This window comes from Anser cygnoides, chromosome 5 (genome assembly GCF_040182565.1).
Source record: "Anser cygnoides isolate HZ-2024a breed goose chromosome 5, Taihu_goose_T2T_genome, whole genome shotgun sequence".
Taxonomy (NCBI): Eukaryota; Metazoa; Chordata; class Aves; order Anseriformes; family Anatidae; genus Anser; species Anser cygnoides.
The window spans coordinates 58,879,131-58,895,976 of NC_089877.1; the positions used below are offsets into that span (position 1 = coordinate 58,879,131).

The 16,846-nt window shown below is 45.0% G+C and overlaps 1 protein-coding gene across 2 annotated transcripts in view; it reads right to left on the reverse strand.

The window, feature by feature from the left end:
* BRF1 (BRF1 RNA polymerase III transcription initiation factor subunit) overlaps window positions 1-16,846 on the reverse strand; it is a 171,410-nt gene that overhangs the window by 45,738 nt on the left and 108,826 nt on the right. For both annotated transcript variants that reach the window (XM_066998462.1, XM_066998461.1), the window contains 3 exons: window positions 2,615-2,676; window positions 253-334; window positions 102-157 (listed from right to left, as the gene is read on the reverse strand). In XM_066998462.1, the coding sequence (XP_066854563.1) occupies window positions 102-157; window positions 253-334; window positions 2,615-2,676 (200 nt within the window). The remainder of the gene's footprint in view (window positions 1-101; window positions 158-252; window positions 335-2,614; window positions 2,677-16,846) is intronic.

The window sequence follows — 16,846 nt, forward strand, 5'->3', positions numbered from 1 at the left end:
CCATACCATTATTCCCATACATCCTACAGAGAGCTGATCGACATATGTAATGTATTTTTGAGACATTTTCAAAGAGACACGATTAGCACACAGTTTAATACCTTGTGTTCCTTATAAATCCCAAGTTCTTTCTCTTTTGCTATTCTTGCTTCCTTTTCTGAAAGATGACAAAAGGATAACCAGCATGAAGATTATACAGACTGTATTTCAGCAACACTAGCCAAAAGGAGAATTTCAGTCCTATATACTTACCTTTTTGTTCCTTCAAATAATCTGCATTTTCTTTCATCCACAGCTCTGCTTTTATCTGAGCTTCTGTTTCGTTAAGTATATACTAAAAGACAAAACAAGTTCATCTGCTTTCAGAAATCAACGTGAAAACCACAGACCAAAACTGAATTGAAAAACCACTAACAAGGTCAATTTGCGTTTTGTTTTAAAACAAATTATTAAAAGAAAATAAGACCAAGATGCCACAATTAGAAGAGAGCGTTTCTAGAAACTTCTAAAGCTGGCAAAAACTATGACCTGTTTTCAAAATACAGTGCTGGGTTTCCAAACTATGGTGGGGTGACAATCACACAGGACTCATCGTGATCCTTAACAAACCTAAAATGATCATTTTAATGAACTTTTTCAGATGATATGAGAGAGTACCACGACAACATGGCAGTCTGCAAGTTATTCTGTAAGGTGATGGTGGTCTTAAATTTTAAACAGTAAGGGAGCTACTGACCTCCACTACCAAAAGAGAAAGACATGTCTTCTTGGTAGGTTTCTGGGAAGGTTTAGGCACAGTTACTAAGATTATTAGTTCAATGGCCACTCTATGTGAAGGAAACCAGCCTAGATTGATGGAGTTTTAGTCCTCTACATTTTAGAGAGCTTGATTCAGAACCCGCATCTAAACTTCCTTCAGTTAAACCTAATTAATCACAGTAATATTATTAGTAAGCGTGGAGCTGTAAAACACACCTAGAACTATTCACATAAGTTACCTAAATAAAGAGGTAGGTAGGTAGGTAGGTAGGTAGGTAGCAAGCAGGCTTGCAGGTTGCTAGATAGATCTCCCCTTCAATTACTCAGCTATAAAAGTAAGCCCAGTATTTAGCACAACTGTCTACAAAGAGAAGGTTCTCTATGGCTGGTGCTGTTTGGCGGTGAAGAACTTCTGCAGAAGGGAGGAGACAAACCAGATCATCCTTCATGAACGTGACACTTTATTTTTAAGCAGTGGACCCAGCAATAATAGAACAATGTTTAAGTGCTAGAAAAACAATTTGCGATTTCTCCATCTTACAGGTTTTACTATTCCAGATTTTCTCCAAAGTACAATGCACACATCAGGATTTCATGAGAAAAATAACTCCATTCGAATGAAACTAATGCAGGGAGGAGTCCTTCTTTGGAGGGCAAACGGGGCGAGCAAAGAGCTGCACAAGTGCTGGTTTATCAGACCAATATTTCACTGTTTCATCTGTTTCTATTAAAGGTGGGTCATAACAGTAAAACTCTCTTCCTCATAGCTCAGTTATTCATCCTTCTTATGCTTTTAGAGAGTTCATAATCTTGGGCTTACAATATTACAGTCTATTGCCATGGAAATGAACATGAGGTCATAAAAGCAGAGTTATGACCTCACTACAGTCTAGAAGGTGGAGAAAATGGGCTTTTGCTTTCCCCGCTTTTGTTTAAAGGATGGATCTGCTATACTGAATCCCTTCAGCATCAGGCCTGTGAGGTCCCCATGCCCCCATCCCATGTCTCCTCCATTTCCAGAACGCTTTTCCTACCGCCCAGCCTGGCAAACTCCACTCCACTGCTGACCTCAAGCTGAGCGCTTTGCCTACTCCTCTGTCCATCACCAAGAATATTCTGCAGATCAAGCTCAATTTTCAGCAACCTTTATGCAACCCCGCTGTTTTCAGTGACTTTGTACCCTAAAAGGAGTTTTTAGCATCTTGCATTATCTGTTCAAATTACACTTTTCACTTTAAACTCTCATGGTGGCTGGAGAGGGCATCAGACTAAAAATCAAGGAGATCTGGGCTCTGTTGCATGCCCACGTGTTGACCTGCTGTGTGGCCTTCAACAAGCCATTTTCCACAGCTGCCTGTCTTTTATATTCAGGCTATATGGCAAAGGGTATCTTGCACTGCCGCACAAATAATAATAAATCAAGAAAATGTTACAGAAATCTTTGAAAGAACACAGAAGCTGTACGTGCTGCTTTTACAGTTTGGTTTCCATGGCAGCTTCACAAGCTGAATATATTGTAATTAAATAATGAATTTAGAGATCCAAAGAACTTTTAAAAGTTCTTCCTAAGAATAAAAGACGTTCTAAAACATAATTATTTCAGCATAGAAAGAAAGCAGCAGCGGCAGCAGTCCCGTATATATATAAAACGGGCAAGAACAGACTAAATTCACAGGCTTGCATGAACATTAATTTTGACCGCAGATCACTGCAATCACTTGAACCTCTCTATAGATCAGAAGCAGGCGCTGCCAGGGCGAAGAGGCAGGGAAGGAGAGGATACACCAGATAAGAACCATTTTTCTTTCTCAGATATCCAAATGCAGAAGAGACTCAAGATAAAAGGGTATCTTACCCTATCTATTTCACTGTCGTCAATTCCACTGAGATCTAATTCACCATCTCCTGCATTTTCACCTACATAAAAGAACACATTTTAATTAGCTAGATATTTCTTCAAAATCAATCGCAATTCAAGTTCTATGGTAAAACAACACTTCATAATTGCCTTTCCTTCTGTGTTCACCAGTGAGGTTTAACAAGTTGCTCAGTATTTTCGATATGGGGGTATTATATACACCAGAATTCACCACACTGAATTAATTTCAAATTCAGGAATCGGTACAGTCCTCTTCAGTACTAAAAATCTGCCGTTCATTTTCAGTTGCCTCTTTTTTTCCTTCCTGGTTTACAGCCACAGGTTTTCACCATGAAGCTGAGGAAACCATTTTAGGAAGATGACACCATTTTTCTTTCATCGTCACATGAATTTCTCTGTCAGGGCCTATAGGCTGGTGATTCATCTGTAAATTACGACTTAGAAAATATTTTCTGTTTACAGAGAAGCAGCATGGGCCAGTGAATAATATTTCATGCCGACAGTCGTACCATGGCTTTATTCTTGATTCTGATCTCTCATCAGTTGAACCACTTAACTCATAGCAGTTTTCTAAAAAGATGTGCATTAGTCTTTTTGCCTGTAAAATGGGAATTATTAAAACATTTCCAAATTTTAAAATAACTTGAAAGCTATGGAAGGGTCTAAATAAACATTCATCGATAATGATTTTCTGTAATTACAACTTCACTGTCATTTTTATAGTTCCATAGTTACTAAGACTTCTGAAAACACAGTTTTTTATATTTTATCTATTAAAAAGCATAACAGCACAGAACTGAGGCCTAATTTGGGACCAGCATAACTTACAGCAGCAAAGCGATTTTCCACATCATATTAATGTACGGTAGTAATACACTATTAATGTAGTCCAGGTAGAGAAGAAACTAAATGACTCAGCAAAGACTTATTCTGGAGAATGAAGCAAGCTTCTTGGTCATCTCCATTACATCTAATCAAGACCGGACAACTGATAACCCAACCAGCTGCCAGGCAGGAAAAATAAATAGAGTTTCAGCAACCCGCAACAGCAAATTAAAAATGAAACGGTGCAGAACAGCTTGGCATCTGTAGGGATGCTGCTCCCTGTTCCTGGGCAAGTGCCTCCCAGCTTCCCGAGACCGCTGAATGGTTTTGGCTGCCCGGGTCGGTGGCTCCTCGAAGAGCTCGTTGGCTCCTGGTGGAGCTGGGGCTCCTTGGTCCTTGGCAGGTAATGGCAACGCGGAGCCTTGAGGGGCATCAGCTGGGGCCAACGAGCAAAGGTAGCAATGAGGAACGCTCACCGGAGCTACAAGTGATCCTCCGCTGGGCAGAACTCCGGCGTCAAAGCAATTGCCTGAAGCACGTGAAATCACAGCGCCGGGAGCCCAGCCACAGCTCGTGTAGGAGCACAGGGTGCACTTCAGGAGGCGGTGTAAAGGCCCTGGCTCTCCGCTCTGCAGGCGTTTACTGGTATCAGACACCGAGCACTTACAATTTTCTTTTCAAAATTCAATTTAACTAACAGAAAGTTTTAAATTCTTCCCACGCCAAATCAAACACAGAAGGGGTTTCAGCCCAAGGAAAATGTTCTGTGGCAAGGCATCGCGTAACGCTGCACTCTGATCTTCTTCCGAGATTGTCTCACAGTAACAACTTTACCAGTTCAGTTAATCTGAGGCAAATAGGACTGAAAAGGCCTTACGGAACATTTCTCCCTAACGTTACATTCACAAATTGACTGGACTTCAGTCCCAGGGTGTAAAAGATTTGCTTTACAACTTTTTTTCCCCAAAATACTTTGAAAATGTAAGGATTTCATAACAACTACGTAATTGGTCATCACATAGACTCGTCTCCACACTGTGTACGAAGAGCAAAAGCTCTGGCACTGGGGCCACCAGCTCCTCGTGCAAGCTCCCCCTACCATGCACACAGGGATGCAACCCAAGGATGTGGCAAAGCGTGCCCTTACGGGAGGCTGCAGAGGAAAATCAAGGTGAAAAAAAACCACGTCCAAGTGGTTCGTTGCCTCTTTAAAACAACTTGAATGTAACCCACCGGAATTTTTTAGCAAGCCATAATCAGGCGAAGCGCAAAGAGGAGTCGTTGTGTGCTGCATCCCCAGTGGGAGCACGGGGCGTGCTGCAGAACAGCACCGCCACTCTCTCCTGCTGGAACCGACAGACGAATTTTCCAGTGAGTTAAATGCTCAACTTGTTCACCAAGGCAGGGAGTGAGAACTGTAGGCTAGTGTCTGAGACGCCTTCCCAGGAGACTGCACACCTGGTTCCAAGAAATGCTTCGTGACTTACACAAAATAAAATGGCTCGACGAAGTGCGAGAGTGTGCCCAGGGCAAGGCAACCCATCTCCTGGGTCTGAAGGAGGCTGTGCAGAACCGGGCCCCAAACTTGGCCTCCCAAATCCTGGGTATGCGCTGTAGGCACTGAGCTGTAGGGCAGAAGGGGGGTGGTCTCCTCCCGTCCTTGTTTTACCAGCCCTTTGTCCAAGATTTTGGAGAAAAAAATAAAAACTTTCTAGTTGGTTTATCTGAACCAAGAGAGCTTTTATTTTTCCCCCATATTCATTACACATTGGGGATAAAATTAGAAAGGAGCCAGCCTCAACAACCACTAATAAGTTCTGAAAATCACAAGGCTAGAAAATCAAAATCTGGAAGTCGTGTCTGAGAACTACTCTGGACTCAAGTCACAGCTCAACTTTACATAAAATTCTGTGCATTCCCAAATTATTTGCTGCAAAAACTGTCACAGTGTCCTAGGAACAATAAAAAATATCCCACCAAAATCAACTGCCGCTGCTTTTATTCATCATTAAACACCTCGCTTTGCCTATAGTCTGCTATATTTTTGGATCAGAGGTTTAAAATTTAATATGGCACAGCACAGTAGATGTCTGTTTCCTTATACAGCCCTAATATGCCAGACTGAAAATGATGTAATTTCAGGCATCATGAACAATTTCACATGTCATTTTAAATATAACTTGTTACTGAATTAGGTGCCAGTCCTTCTCATTGGATCAATTAGCAACAGGGACAGAAAACTCATTCTCCAACTGGTAAATTGCAGAGAAAAATCCAGAAGCAAGTTGTACGTAATAAGCATTTCTTAGACCCCATAACGGCAGTAGAGGGAGTAATTGCAGGATATCCACTCTGCCTGCAAGTAGCCCTTTCTTCTGCCAACGTGATAGGCACTCATTAAGTGCAAGGAGGTTTTCAGAAGAGAAGGTGCCTTCAAATCCCTAGTTTAACACTTTCACTGGAGGAAAAAAAAAAAAAAAAAAGGTGTTTTGTCACAGAGTGCCAGTTCGAAAAATAATACATTCATTTTGATCTGAAAATTTCCATGGCAATCATTTCCAACACGAGCAAACCCTACCAGCCATAAACAGTCAGCTGCTGCACGTTACAGAGCTCACTCCGGGGCACAGCAAGTATACCCCTTTCCTTTTCATACACCAGAAAGATCTTCCCAGCTGCTAAACTTCTCAGAACAATTTCCAAATGATCATTTTCTCCTTTAATAAAAGGGTTGAAATGAAATTTTCGGCGAAATGAAAACACAGATGTGACCAACATCTGGTCCAACCTCTTAAAAGCTTATTTAAAAGCAATGGTGCCATGTGACACAGCTCGCAGCACAGATTTCTTCTGTTAAAAAAAAAAAAGGAAAAAAAAAACGCTTTTCTGCAGGGCACAGACAAAAAATAAGTCCTGCATTGAAAGCAGCAGCCCCCCAGCTCCTGTATTTGAAGGAAACTACTGTTAGAGGAGCGGGCAGCGAGGCAGAGGAGAAGCGAAGCAGCTGGCTCCGTCCTCATCGCAGTTCTCTGCCGCTAGCAGGGGCAGACAGCGCTTCCAGAGCCTTCAAGCAAGGTCCCGCCAACAACATTCGTGGAACTTACCGCTGCCAGTCACCGGCCGGCTCCCTGCGTATTTCAAAATAAAAAACAAAAAAGCCCTTTCTTTCCAGCTTTTTAACATCTTTGCCAGCCGACTCCAATAGACACGAGGGCTACAAACAGACATTGAGGATTAGGTTTGTAAACCTGCAGGATTATTTACTCTTCTTGTCATTACTAAATGCATACTAAGCCCTCTTTTAACGCAGTCTCCCCCTCTCCTACCTCTGTGTATCCAGTTAAATGTATACATAGCACGCTATTATGGGGATTTATTACGGAAGAATAACTCTAGCTGCTATATTTTAAAAACCCACGGTTTCGAAAACCGACATTTGAAGGATGTGTTTTTCTGTTCCTCGTGCAGGAGGCAGAACTATTTATTGCACTGCCCAGATAAGAGGATTTCCTCACAGACAGAAATGAAGGCTGAGCACTTCTCAGGAAATCCTCTGAAGCTTATATAATGGCAGGCACCGGGTCCTCCTGTCCCACGCAGCGAACACATCCTCCGCCACACGGCCGCATCGCAGCCGCAGAGCTGGAGGAGCTTACACAAAGCAGCCTGCCCCCTCTCCAGCACCACGCCAGCCGCCAAACACCCGGAGCATTTAAGAAACGCTCTGGCGCCAGAGCAAGGCAACATGCGAAAACAGCCGGGAACGGTGTTTTCACCAAGAAAAACACTTCAGCAACGAGCCAAATAACCCGAGCCCTGAGCACGGGCATCGGGAATTGATTGCTGCTCCCCGGGGAGGGATTAGAAGCAGCGGGAGCCCCTGGGGCAGGAGGGTTTCTGCAGCCAGGTCTGGCGGTGCTGGTGTCATCTGGGGAGCCGCGAGGACCTCGGCAGGAGGCTGTAGCTTCAGGTGAAAAAGGAGCTCCACCACCTGCACCGGAGTAAAATCGATTAGTCGATCAGAGGGGACAAGAACCCGCCTGTAGGGGATGGTGCTGATGGACCGAGGTGCGCGAGGAGCGCCGTCATTAAGCTGGAGTAACCGGAGGGGAGCGGGTGCAGCGCGGGGCAACGGACAGAACAGAGCAGGGCACCAGCAGAAATGGATGGGAGGTGCTGCAGGAGCAGCAGCAGCACGGCACGGCATGAAGCACGGTGTGCAAGGACAGACTTTGTGTCTGTGGGTGAACAAACCCACGCCGGGTCCAGGTGCGTGCTGCCCGTGTGCCTGCAGGAGCAGGGGCTGCTGCCAGCTTTATTAACATTGAGTGAGCAGGCTGGGAGGTCATCTCGGCAGTTTAGGCTGTTTTAAGCTGCTCATTGCGTATTACACCCAGATAAGGCACCTCTCTGTGCAACTCCAGCCTGCCTCGCCATGCCCCAAAGGCAGAGCAGTCCCTGCCAACAGCTCCGATTTCCCCCGGCCATCTTTGACAACGTCCCATGTGCTGTCACAGCAAAAGTGCGCCAGCAACGAAAATCAAAACGTAAGGACAGAGAAAAATTAATTGCTTTTACTGACAAAGTAAGTGTCACAAAAATACATGTCTTGTATTTTCATGTTTAAGTGAAAATGTAGGGGTTTTTTATCGTACCTGAAGCCACCTTGAAAATTACAGTCTCCCCTTCAGAGTGCCAATTTCACACCAGGATTTAGCTCCGAAGGACTACAGAGCACGCGAGGCCACGCATACAGCACAAAGATAAATGAAGTCTGTCACATTATTATTTCCTTCTGCCAAGGCAAGGTTACGGGGTCCTCTCCAGCCAAAGCCAAGTTTCCAGCCTCCTTGCTTCTTAAGAGAAAGCCAACGGCAGGCCCGGGGCAGCGAGGCCCCTTCTTCCCGGCAACGTCCATTGCTGCCGGCTGGAGGTGGCCGGACGCGGCTCTGCCTGGCGCCGCTCTGCCTGGGAGCACGCGGCCAAAAGCACTGGCACGGCCAAACACCCACATTTGGACTCTAAGGAGAGCAAAGCCCTACAAGGGACAAATGAAGGGCAAAGAGGGAAGAAGCCTGAGCTAATAAAAACAAAGAAATGTCGCCTATCTGCTACACACCGCGCTAGTGCAAGCAGGAGATAACAGCTTGCAGTAGCAACATAGAAGCATTATTATTGCTTGCAAGGTAAGCTTTTCCAAAAAAAGGGATGCACAGGCTCATTAGCTTTGTCGCTGCTCCCGTCTACTGTAAATGTTTGCCAGAGAGCAAAGAGGAACAAGAGCTGGGATCAGCCCGCCTGATCTGCAGTTGCTGCATCAGGCTCAGCCGCCTCACTGTACGCCGAAGGTTTTCCTTCGAGACTTGGTCTTAACACCGCGCACAGCTACAAACCCGTCTTTATTAAGTGCCTGCATCTCTATTTCCTCGTGCCGAGAGTCAGGCTCCAGGTGTTAGGTTTCTTCTGCGCAGCTGATTGACATCTCACGGCCCCTCCTGCCTCAGCCGCTTTCATACAGCGGTCGCAGAACAATTATCCCGTCGCCAGGATGGGATTTCAGGTTTTTAATTAATTAAATTTCAATTTGGGAAAAAAAAACAAAACAAAACAAAAATGCTGCCGCTCTTTGGTAGCATGCCCACGCTGAAAAAATTGCTGTTGTTTCACCTCACAGTGCATGGAGGATCTAAGCAAAGCGCATCCACGCATTTTATATCCACTTAAAGTTTATGCCACTAGTCTAACATGGAAAGTTGATAACTTAAACACTAATTCACCAGAAAAACACTTAATCGTTATGTTCTTTTCAGAGATCCCCTCTGCAGTGTGTGTTTTTAAAGCAGGTAACATGAAAATAGTCCAGCAATAAACAATGCCACTCTGATTCCTAAGGTTTTTTTTGAGAAGGTGAGCTCATGCTTATTGAACTACATAGCAACATGAAAAGCCCTTACGAAAAAATCCTTTCAACCTCCCAAAATAAATACAGCTGAAAGTTAAGCTTTTGAACTGAAGAACACCTTGAGAACTGTCCTCAGAAGCAGCAGCAGATGTTCCTCTTCTTTAATAATGTTCGTGTGCCCCCAGCACCTTTTGAAAACAGTGCAAAAGAGCATCCTTTATGCAACCCACTTGATCCAACTCTTCCTTCTTTTTTAAGATCACAACTCCGCTGTCATGACCAAGTGCTCAGATGACAGCTGCTCTCCACGACATGCCAAAAGCTATTTCTTGCTGACAAAGCCAGTAACTACCAATGACCACCTTGACAGATGCCCAGAAGCATACTAATTACCTATCACGAATGACATTTTTCAGCTCCAAAGCAATGGCACAAGCTCCCGTGCGAAGACGCAAGCCTTCTCCAGCTCATGATTTGTGTGTCTAACGATGCCAGCCCTGATCACGGCGCGCCTGTGGAAGATGCAACATGGCTCCTGACACACACTCACATCTCGGCCTTCGTCCATATGCTCAACTCTCTGGCCTGAGCAGCCATGAGCTTAAAAGGTTTTTAAAATGAAGACTACACAGACAGAGGCTCTCCCCTACTTAGTGCTCTTTTCCATCTGATTTGGAAAAGTCACCAGTCCCCTGCTATATTTTCCTCCATTCCCTTTTATGCTGTTCTTGGCACCTTCTCTCTCCTTTCCCTTCCCCCATCCCTCCTTCTTTTTGGTGCCTTCTGGCCTCTATTTTCTGCGTTTTTTTTAAATCTCTGCAGGGGTATCCAACAGTAACAGTTCGTATAAAGGGAAAGGCCAAGGAGAAGAACTGACCAGCATCTTAATCAGCTCCCCTCTTCACACCCCGCCAGTGCAAAGTGCCGCTGTATCTCCTGCAGAAGGCGACGGCTGTGTTACGCCCCGGAGAGCCGACGGCAAAGGGAACCAGGCTGAGATCACAGCCTCCGGCTCACTTTCTCTGTCTGCCAGAGCACTATGTAAAACAGCGAGAGCACTTCGCACAGGAGCCAGACGTGAAGGGAACAGCTGGTTTTACGTTTAAGTGCTGGGCACCATTTCTGCAACTGCAGCTAGCCGGTTAAGCAGCCAGGTCTTGCTGTGGGCGCTAAATGCTCCGCTGTCCGTCCCCGCGAGCCCAGGATCCTTGCCTGGCCGGCACTGAGCCACCTGAGCAGAAGGGCATATGTTTTAGTGAGAATTAAACCTACTCCTGCGACGTCTCTCTTAAATCTACTCCTGCGATGTACCGCCTTCCACACCCCAAATGAAATGAGAACTTAAAAACAAATCCGAGAATTCTGCTTGGATTATTCTTACCTATACGTTTTTAATTATGAATTAAATTCTGTTCCAGCAGGAATTTTTAAAAATATTTACAGCCATATATACACACAGTTTGTAAGGCAGAAAGACAGAAGAAATCAAGAGGCTCAAAACACAATATTTTAGAGGCTGATTTTGACTGATTGGAACTTAAAAGGAAAGCTAACTTATTTTCCCAGGACATCACTGGAAATTCAAAGTTGGCTCTGATGATAGCCCAGGAAATTGGCGCAAATTTCCTTTAGGAGAAGTACGTATGCTTGACCTTTCATGATGAAGTGCAAAGCAGAGCCCAGCCTAGCTCCGACACATCGCTTGCCACGTCAGAGATCCGATACCTGTCCCTGCACCCTTACCCAACAGCTCCACGCCCCAGGCCAGCGTTAGGCACCTCCAGGCCACAGACTCCTGCACACTTTAACCTGGTGTATGCCAGCTCTGCCATTAACGAAGCAGCTTCCCCTCCTCTGCAGGGTACAGCCTCTGTGCAGCCAGGTACAGCGATCTGGACCAAAGAGCTGCTCCAGGTTAAGATCAACCCAGCAAAATAACTCACACAGACGTGAGAAAGAGGAACAAGATGAGCTTTCCACTTATAATTTTCTTCTGATCATCCTTACCTCCTCTCAGCAAAGGCAGGCTAACGTCTACCCCCTCCTTTGAGGTTCAGAGCTGGTCTATGGTAGATCAGATGACAAGCTCAGTGCTGGCCACCAGGAGCTACCTAGACCACAGAAATGCTTCAGCAGGCAATTATTAGCACTAAGACAACAACACAATATAGTGTATTAAATTATATATCTGAGTCTTCGTTCAGAGAAAAAAAAAATCAATTTGTATGCTGGCTATTTACCACGCTGTCCAGGCGGGCTGAATGGCGAGAAGCTGTTAACTGAAAGAAAATTATCAGGTAAGAAATTTCTCATTTTGCTACCCAGCTTCTTCCTTCCTTCACTGCTAATGAGAAATAGCAAGCAGGGAATTACAGAGATGGGGAGAGGAAAGCGAAGGTAAAAGTTCATTATTATTATTATTATTATTATTTATTAAAGTAGAATAACAGGCAAGAGTGGAAGCTTCTCTACAAAAAGCAAAAGCTTTTAAAATGCAGCAGGCAGGTGGGAACGAGGCTCAGACAGGAGCCCTGTCCCAGGGCCCCAGGCATTTCTGTGTCATTTGTGCAGCCCTGGGGAGCACGTACGGATGGAGCCTCTGCAGCCCCAAGCATGGGCCTTGCTCGGGTGGCTCCAGGTGACAGCAGGGCACGGCTGCAGCTCATTCCTGTTGCAAGCAGCGGACGTGCTTTACCAGGCTCCTCGGGAGGATGGGCGTCCATTCCCTCTGCCTCTCCCCAGCCGTTTCAGGGACTCGAGTGAACATCTTCCCAGATGCACGTAGACCGTGGTGAAGGATTGTAACATTTTGCCTGCAGCAGCTCCGAGGCCCCAATGCCTTGGCATTTGATTAGACTGAGCCGAGCACATTATAATTAGCATGTGTACTCCATATGCTTGGGATACATCGTTAGAGCACTGGAATGCCCTCTGATACCACAACTTTCCAACAGAAGAAAGTCGTGGAGAAGTTCCTGGAGAATAATTTGTCTTATTCTCCAGGAACTGTGGCAAAAGGCACTCCCATGCACAGAAGGTTTCTGGAGAAATAACCTTTCCCCGACAAAGCCCAGCAGCGTGACTCACCTATTAATAAAGGAGCCGGTTTCAAAGCCAGCCTTTCAAGCTAATGGCTACCAGGAAGGCCAGCCATATGCTTGTACAACCTGTCACGCTGATTAATCTTAACATCAGACTGTTGTATATAAAGTTTATATAGTACCGAGACTATATTTCATGTGTCGTTTTAGCTAGGTTATGTACTGCTGATTTTACAGATTTTCACCAAGCTGCCATTCTTCTCTGGGTTGTAGGCGCACGGAAGACACAGTCTGAATGTGGATCAGATACAGAAAGAAGTGATGAGTCTAGAAGATTTTAGTAAGCCTCAAAAACCTGGTAGAGGGCTAACATATTTGAAAGTGAGCACTGGAAATGAGAAGGTCCCGTGCCCCGTTAAATGTAATTTATTCTTTATTTAAATGTATTAGGCCTTTACTTAACATGGTATTGCAGAGGCGGGAAGAAAGTCACAAATCATGGCTGTCTTACATACACTAAGAGGATTCATGGCTCTTTCCGCCATGCACCCATTTTATTTTACAGCATATGGCACAGTATCAAAGTCGTTCTTCTTTAATTAACTGAATAACGATGCTTTCCCATGAGGCTAAATCTAAGTTCACCATAACACACTATATTATGGCAACAATTCTCAGAAACATGACTACGTGTCTGCAGCCCATTTGGAGAGAGGGATGTGCATTTCATGTACCAATCCGTTTACACACATTCGGCATTAAATGCTACACTGATTTCTTTGAAATCATTCAAGTTTACTTCCAATTAACTAAGACAAAGTTACCTTCAGAAAATAAGATTTAGATAACTTTTGGTTTACTTTTTCTCTAGAAAATGAAACTAAAACCACAAGATCCTCTTTTTAAACCCAGACTTACTGTCCTTTTCTATGGAATAGCTATTTATATTTTATTTCTTCAGATAAGACTAGGATGGACTGTTCTCGACATTAGCTTTAACTAGGCAAACTCTTTCCACAGGAGACTTAAGCATCATCGACTGTGCCATGAAATCAGGCTGGGAAAACGGGATAACAGAAGGGAGAGATGAGGGAAGAGCTAGCAAACTGCATAGATAGAAGCCCTACCTCCTGAAAGAGTAGGATTTTGAGTCCTGCTAGCCAGATAAAGCAGAGGATACTAACGGCCACACAAAAAACTCCCGTGCAATTTCCCTTACGCCATCAGAATCAACACAAAAATCTTCAAATGCTAAAATAAAGCCTAGCAAAGAAACATTACTGCCAGTGACTGCCAACTAAATCGAAGGATCTAGGTTCAAAGCATTTGCTGGCAAGGCCAGAAGCTGCCACAAAGACTTGAAGGGCTCTGGCAGCACACGGCCCATGGATCAGCTCCTCACCTCCCGCTGAGATGAACCAGGCACACGGACCTCAGCTGTGCCATTGCCCCCAGGGAACGTGGGGATGGCGCTGGAGCGATGCCACTCGGGGGCTTTGGGGGAGCAGGACCAGCTGTATCGCTCACCCTAACCAGGGCGTAACAGACCCAGAGCCAAATCACTACTTCTGGCAGGGATGGCAGGGAGTCAACGACTTTCGGCCTGCCCTCAGAAGAGGTCCGCAAGTCGACGGGAAGCAGCTTGCGGCCAGGCCGGTGCAGCCAGGCCGCAGCCGACAGGCAGCCATGGCCAGGCCCATGGCACCCCTACCTCAGGCATCCCCTCAGCAAGTGACACCAGCGGGCACCATCGTGGGCTATGAAGGCAGGGATCCAGGCGTCTGTGTTCACAGAAGTTTGATTCTCAAGGTGCTCAAGTGCTTTTCAGAGACGATTTCAGCGCCGCGGTGACACTGCAGTCAGTCAGCCTGACGGGCTGAAATGGCTGCGCATCTACGGGCCGTGAAAAGCTACGGACTCTGACATCCCACGTTTTGCCCAAAAGGAGAAGATAGACTTGAACAACGCAAAGTCACCTAAATCACAGCCTTAATTGTACTGGCACTTAGAAAAAAAGGAAGGAAACAAGAACAACAATTTCAAGCTTTTGTGCTATTTTTAGACACTGTATTTTTCTCTGTATTGTAGTAAATTAAAAGTAGAAAACTTTGGACACAACAAGAAGAATTAGGAAGCTTGCCAAGTTTTGGGGAACCGACAATTAATATCATACTATTTAATTCAACAGAGTAACTACGTGACACTGTACGGTTCCATGTGTTTTCTGTTCCAGCGATTGAAAAATCTGTTAAGCAAAGAAAAAAAAATAAATTTTTTTCTTTGTTTATTTATTTCTAAATCACCAGCATTGCAAACTCATGCTGGTATTTGAAAGTCAATGTGGGCTCTCTCTAGTTATGCATCCTTATTACCATAAACATTCCACAATTGGAAATTACTTTTCGTGATGCTTAAGCCAAAAAGAAAATAGCTGTATTGCATCTGCAGAACCAAAAGCAGTAAAACGCAATAAACATTTATCTTTGTCATTGGTTCTGCAAACCGATCTGTTCAGCAAGTAGGTGCCATTTTTACACAGTTGCTTTATTACTACATAATTATTGATGCATGAGCCAAGTGCTCTCTCAAGGAAAGACTGTTCTTAAAAATGAGCTTGTTAAAAGTTTAAGTGCAAACCTTAGGATAAAAAACAGTGGCTAGATTTCATCTGAAATAAACTTTTAAAGAGAAAGACGAAAAGTAGAGGGACAATTTCAAAAAAAAAAAAGCTACGTTTGAGGCAGGCATGAAATTGAAACAGACAAGAAGCTTTAATGTGATAGAAAGAAAGAATTGGGGACATCTGTACCGAGAATACGTTGTAACTAGCAGGAGGAATTATCAATCTAGTGATGTGCCAGCTCTCTGCATTTCAATTGCTTCACAGGCCATACTATAAAAATTGTTTGCAATGAAAGTAGTATGAAGAATTCCTAGATTTTATTGCTCCCAGTGATATTCTACCCAGTTTGTGTACACGGATTGTATCCTTTCAAGTACAACACCACTTCGTATTAGTACCTCTTTAAATTGCTTGCCCACAAATATCGTTCCATGTTCAAAATGCCTCAATATTAAATTTTCTGTTTCAGTCAAAGTACTTCAAGAGTTTTTATCAAGTTTTCAAAGGCAAGAAGGTTTTATGCAAGCTTTCTGAAAGTTTCGATAAAGCAACAAACTTTAAGTTTAAAAGAAGGCTTTCTCAGGAGAGAATTCTGCATACCTTTAGAATCCCCTCCCCACCTTGTTAAGCCAAACTTCCCATTGCTCAGAGATTTCTAAGTGCTGCATTGCTGGAGCCAAACGTCAAGTATGAACCTTACTCCCTGTACAAAGATCTCGCATACAAAATGATCGTGGACAACAGCGTATCTGAAATTGCCCATTCCAGTTCAATGGAGGGCCTTAAAATCTTTCCAGCACTCATACCTCAGCGCAGGCCTGACTGACACTCAGCCTCCAAAATACGCGTTCCCACTTAAGATGCTGCCTAGATGGGAAACCAAGGGTCTGGTGGAAATGTGGGGACCTGTAAGAAAAGAACAATCTTCGAAAGCATCACCAGAGAGCCAACAGCCCTCACGCACTTCGCAGCACTCACATATCCCACGCTCGGTACCCCCACAAGGGGACATCCCCGTGGCACCAGCACAAAGCTTCCAGCAGGATCACCACACACCACAGGGGGCCATGTGAGACCTAGAAGCAGGTGATGGACCTGAAGCAACAACTAGTCCTTGCGTGACTTGAAACTGCTATTATGAAGGCAGAGGGTGTAACTTTCCATGGACTTAATTTTCAGACTACACGGGAGAGCCTAGACGTGGGATTTTAACAGAACAGGTCTGCTCACATGGGTACAGGACAAAAAGCTGGCAATCTGGAGCTTCCAGCAGAAAGCAGGGACATGGGAGGAATACATCTCAAGCACTGGAAGGGAGCGCTCAGAAATGCCTCCTGAGCACCAGGCCTTCTGACCCAGGTGCTACAGGCAGAGCTGCTCTTCTCCTCCACATCGACATGGTCCAAAGCACTCCTCCAGCCCCAGAACTCATTCCCCTTCCTTCCCACAGCGGGTGCCACCTCCCTCAGACCTGCTGCTACACCAGACAAGTTGTCATTCCCTTGCCCACGTCATGCAAATGGCCCTGTTATTAAAATGCTTGCACGAGCCCGTGGTATTTTTGACACAACCAGGTGAAGGAGGCGACTACACGTGCACTTAGTGCAGCAGATCCGAGGGGGCTGAGCTGGTGGAACAAGACACTTCTCAGCCTGGTCACACCTGCTCTGTGAAACAACTGGAGACCAAACTCAAACGGTGCAGGAGTTTCATCTTTGGGCTTGGGGAAGAACTAAATGCAGCAGCTCAGCACCGGCTTTGCTGCAGCTACAGAGCTGGAGGTGCTGTGGAGGCATGGAAAGCAGCGCTGCTACCAA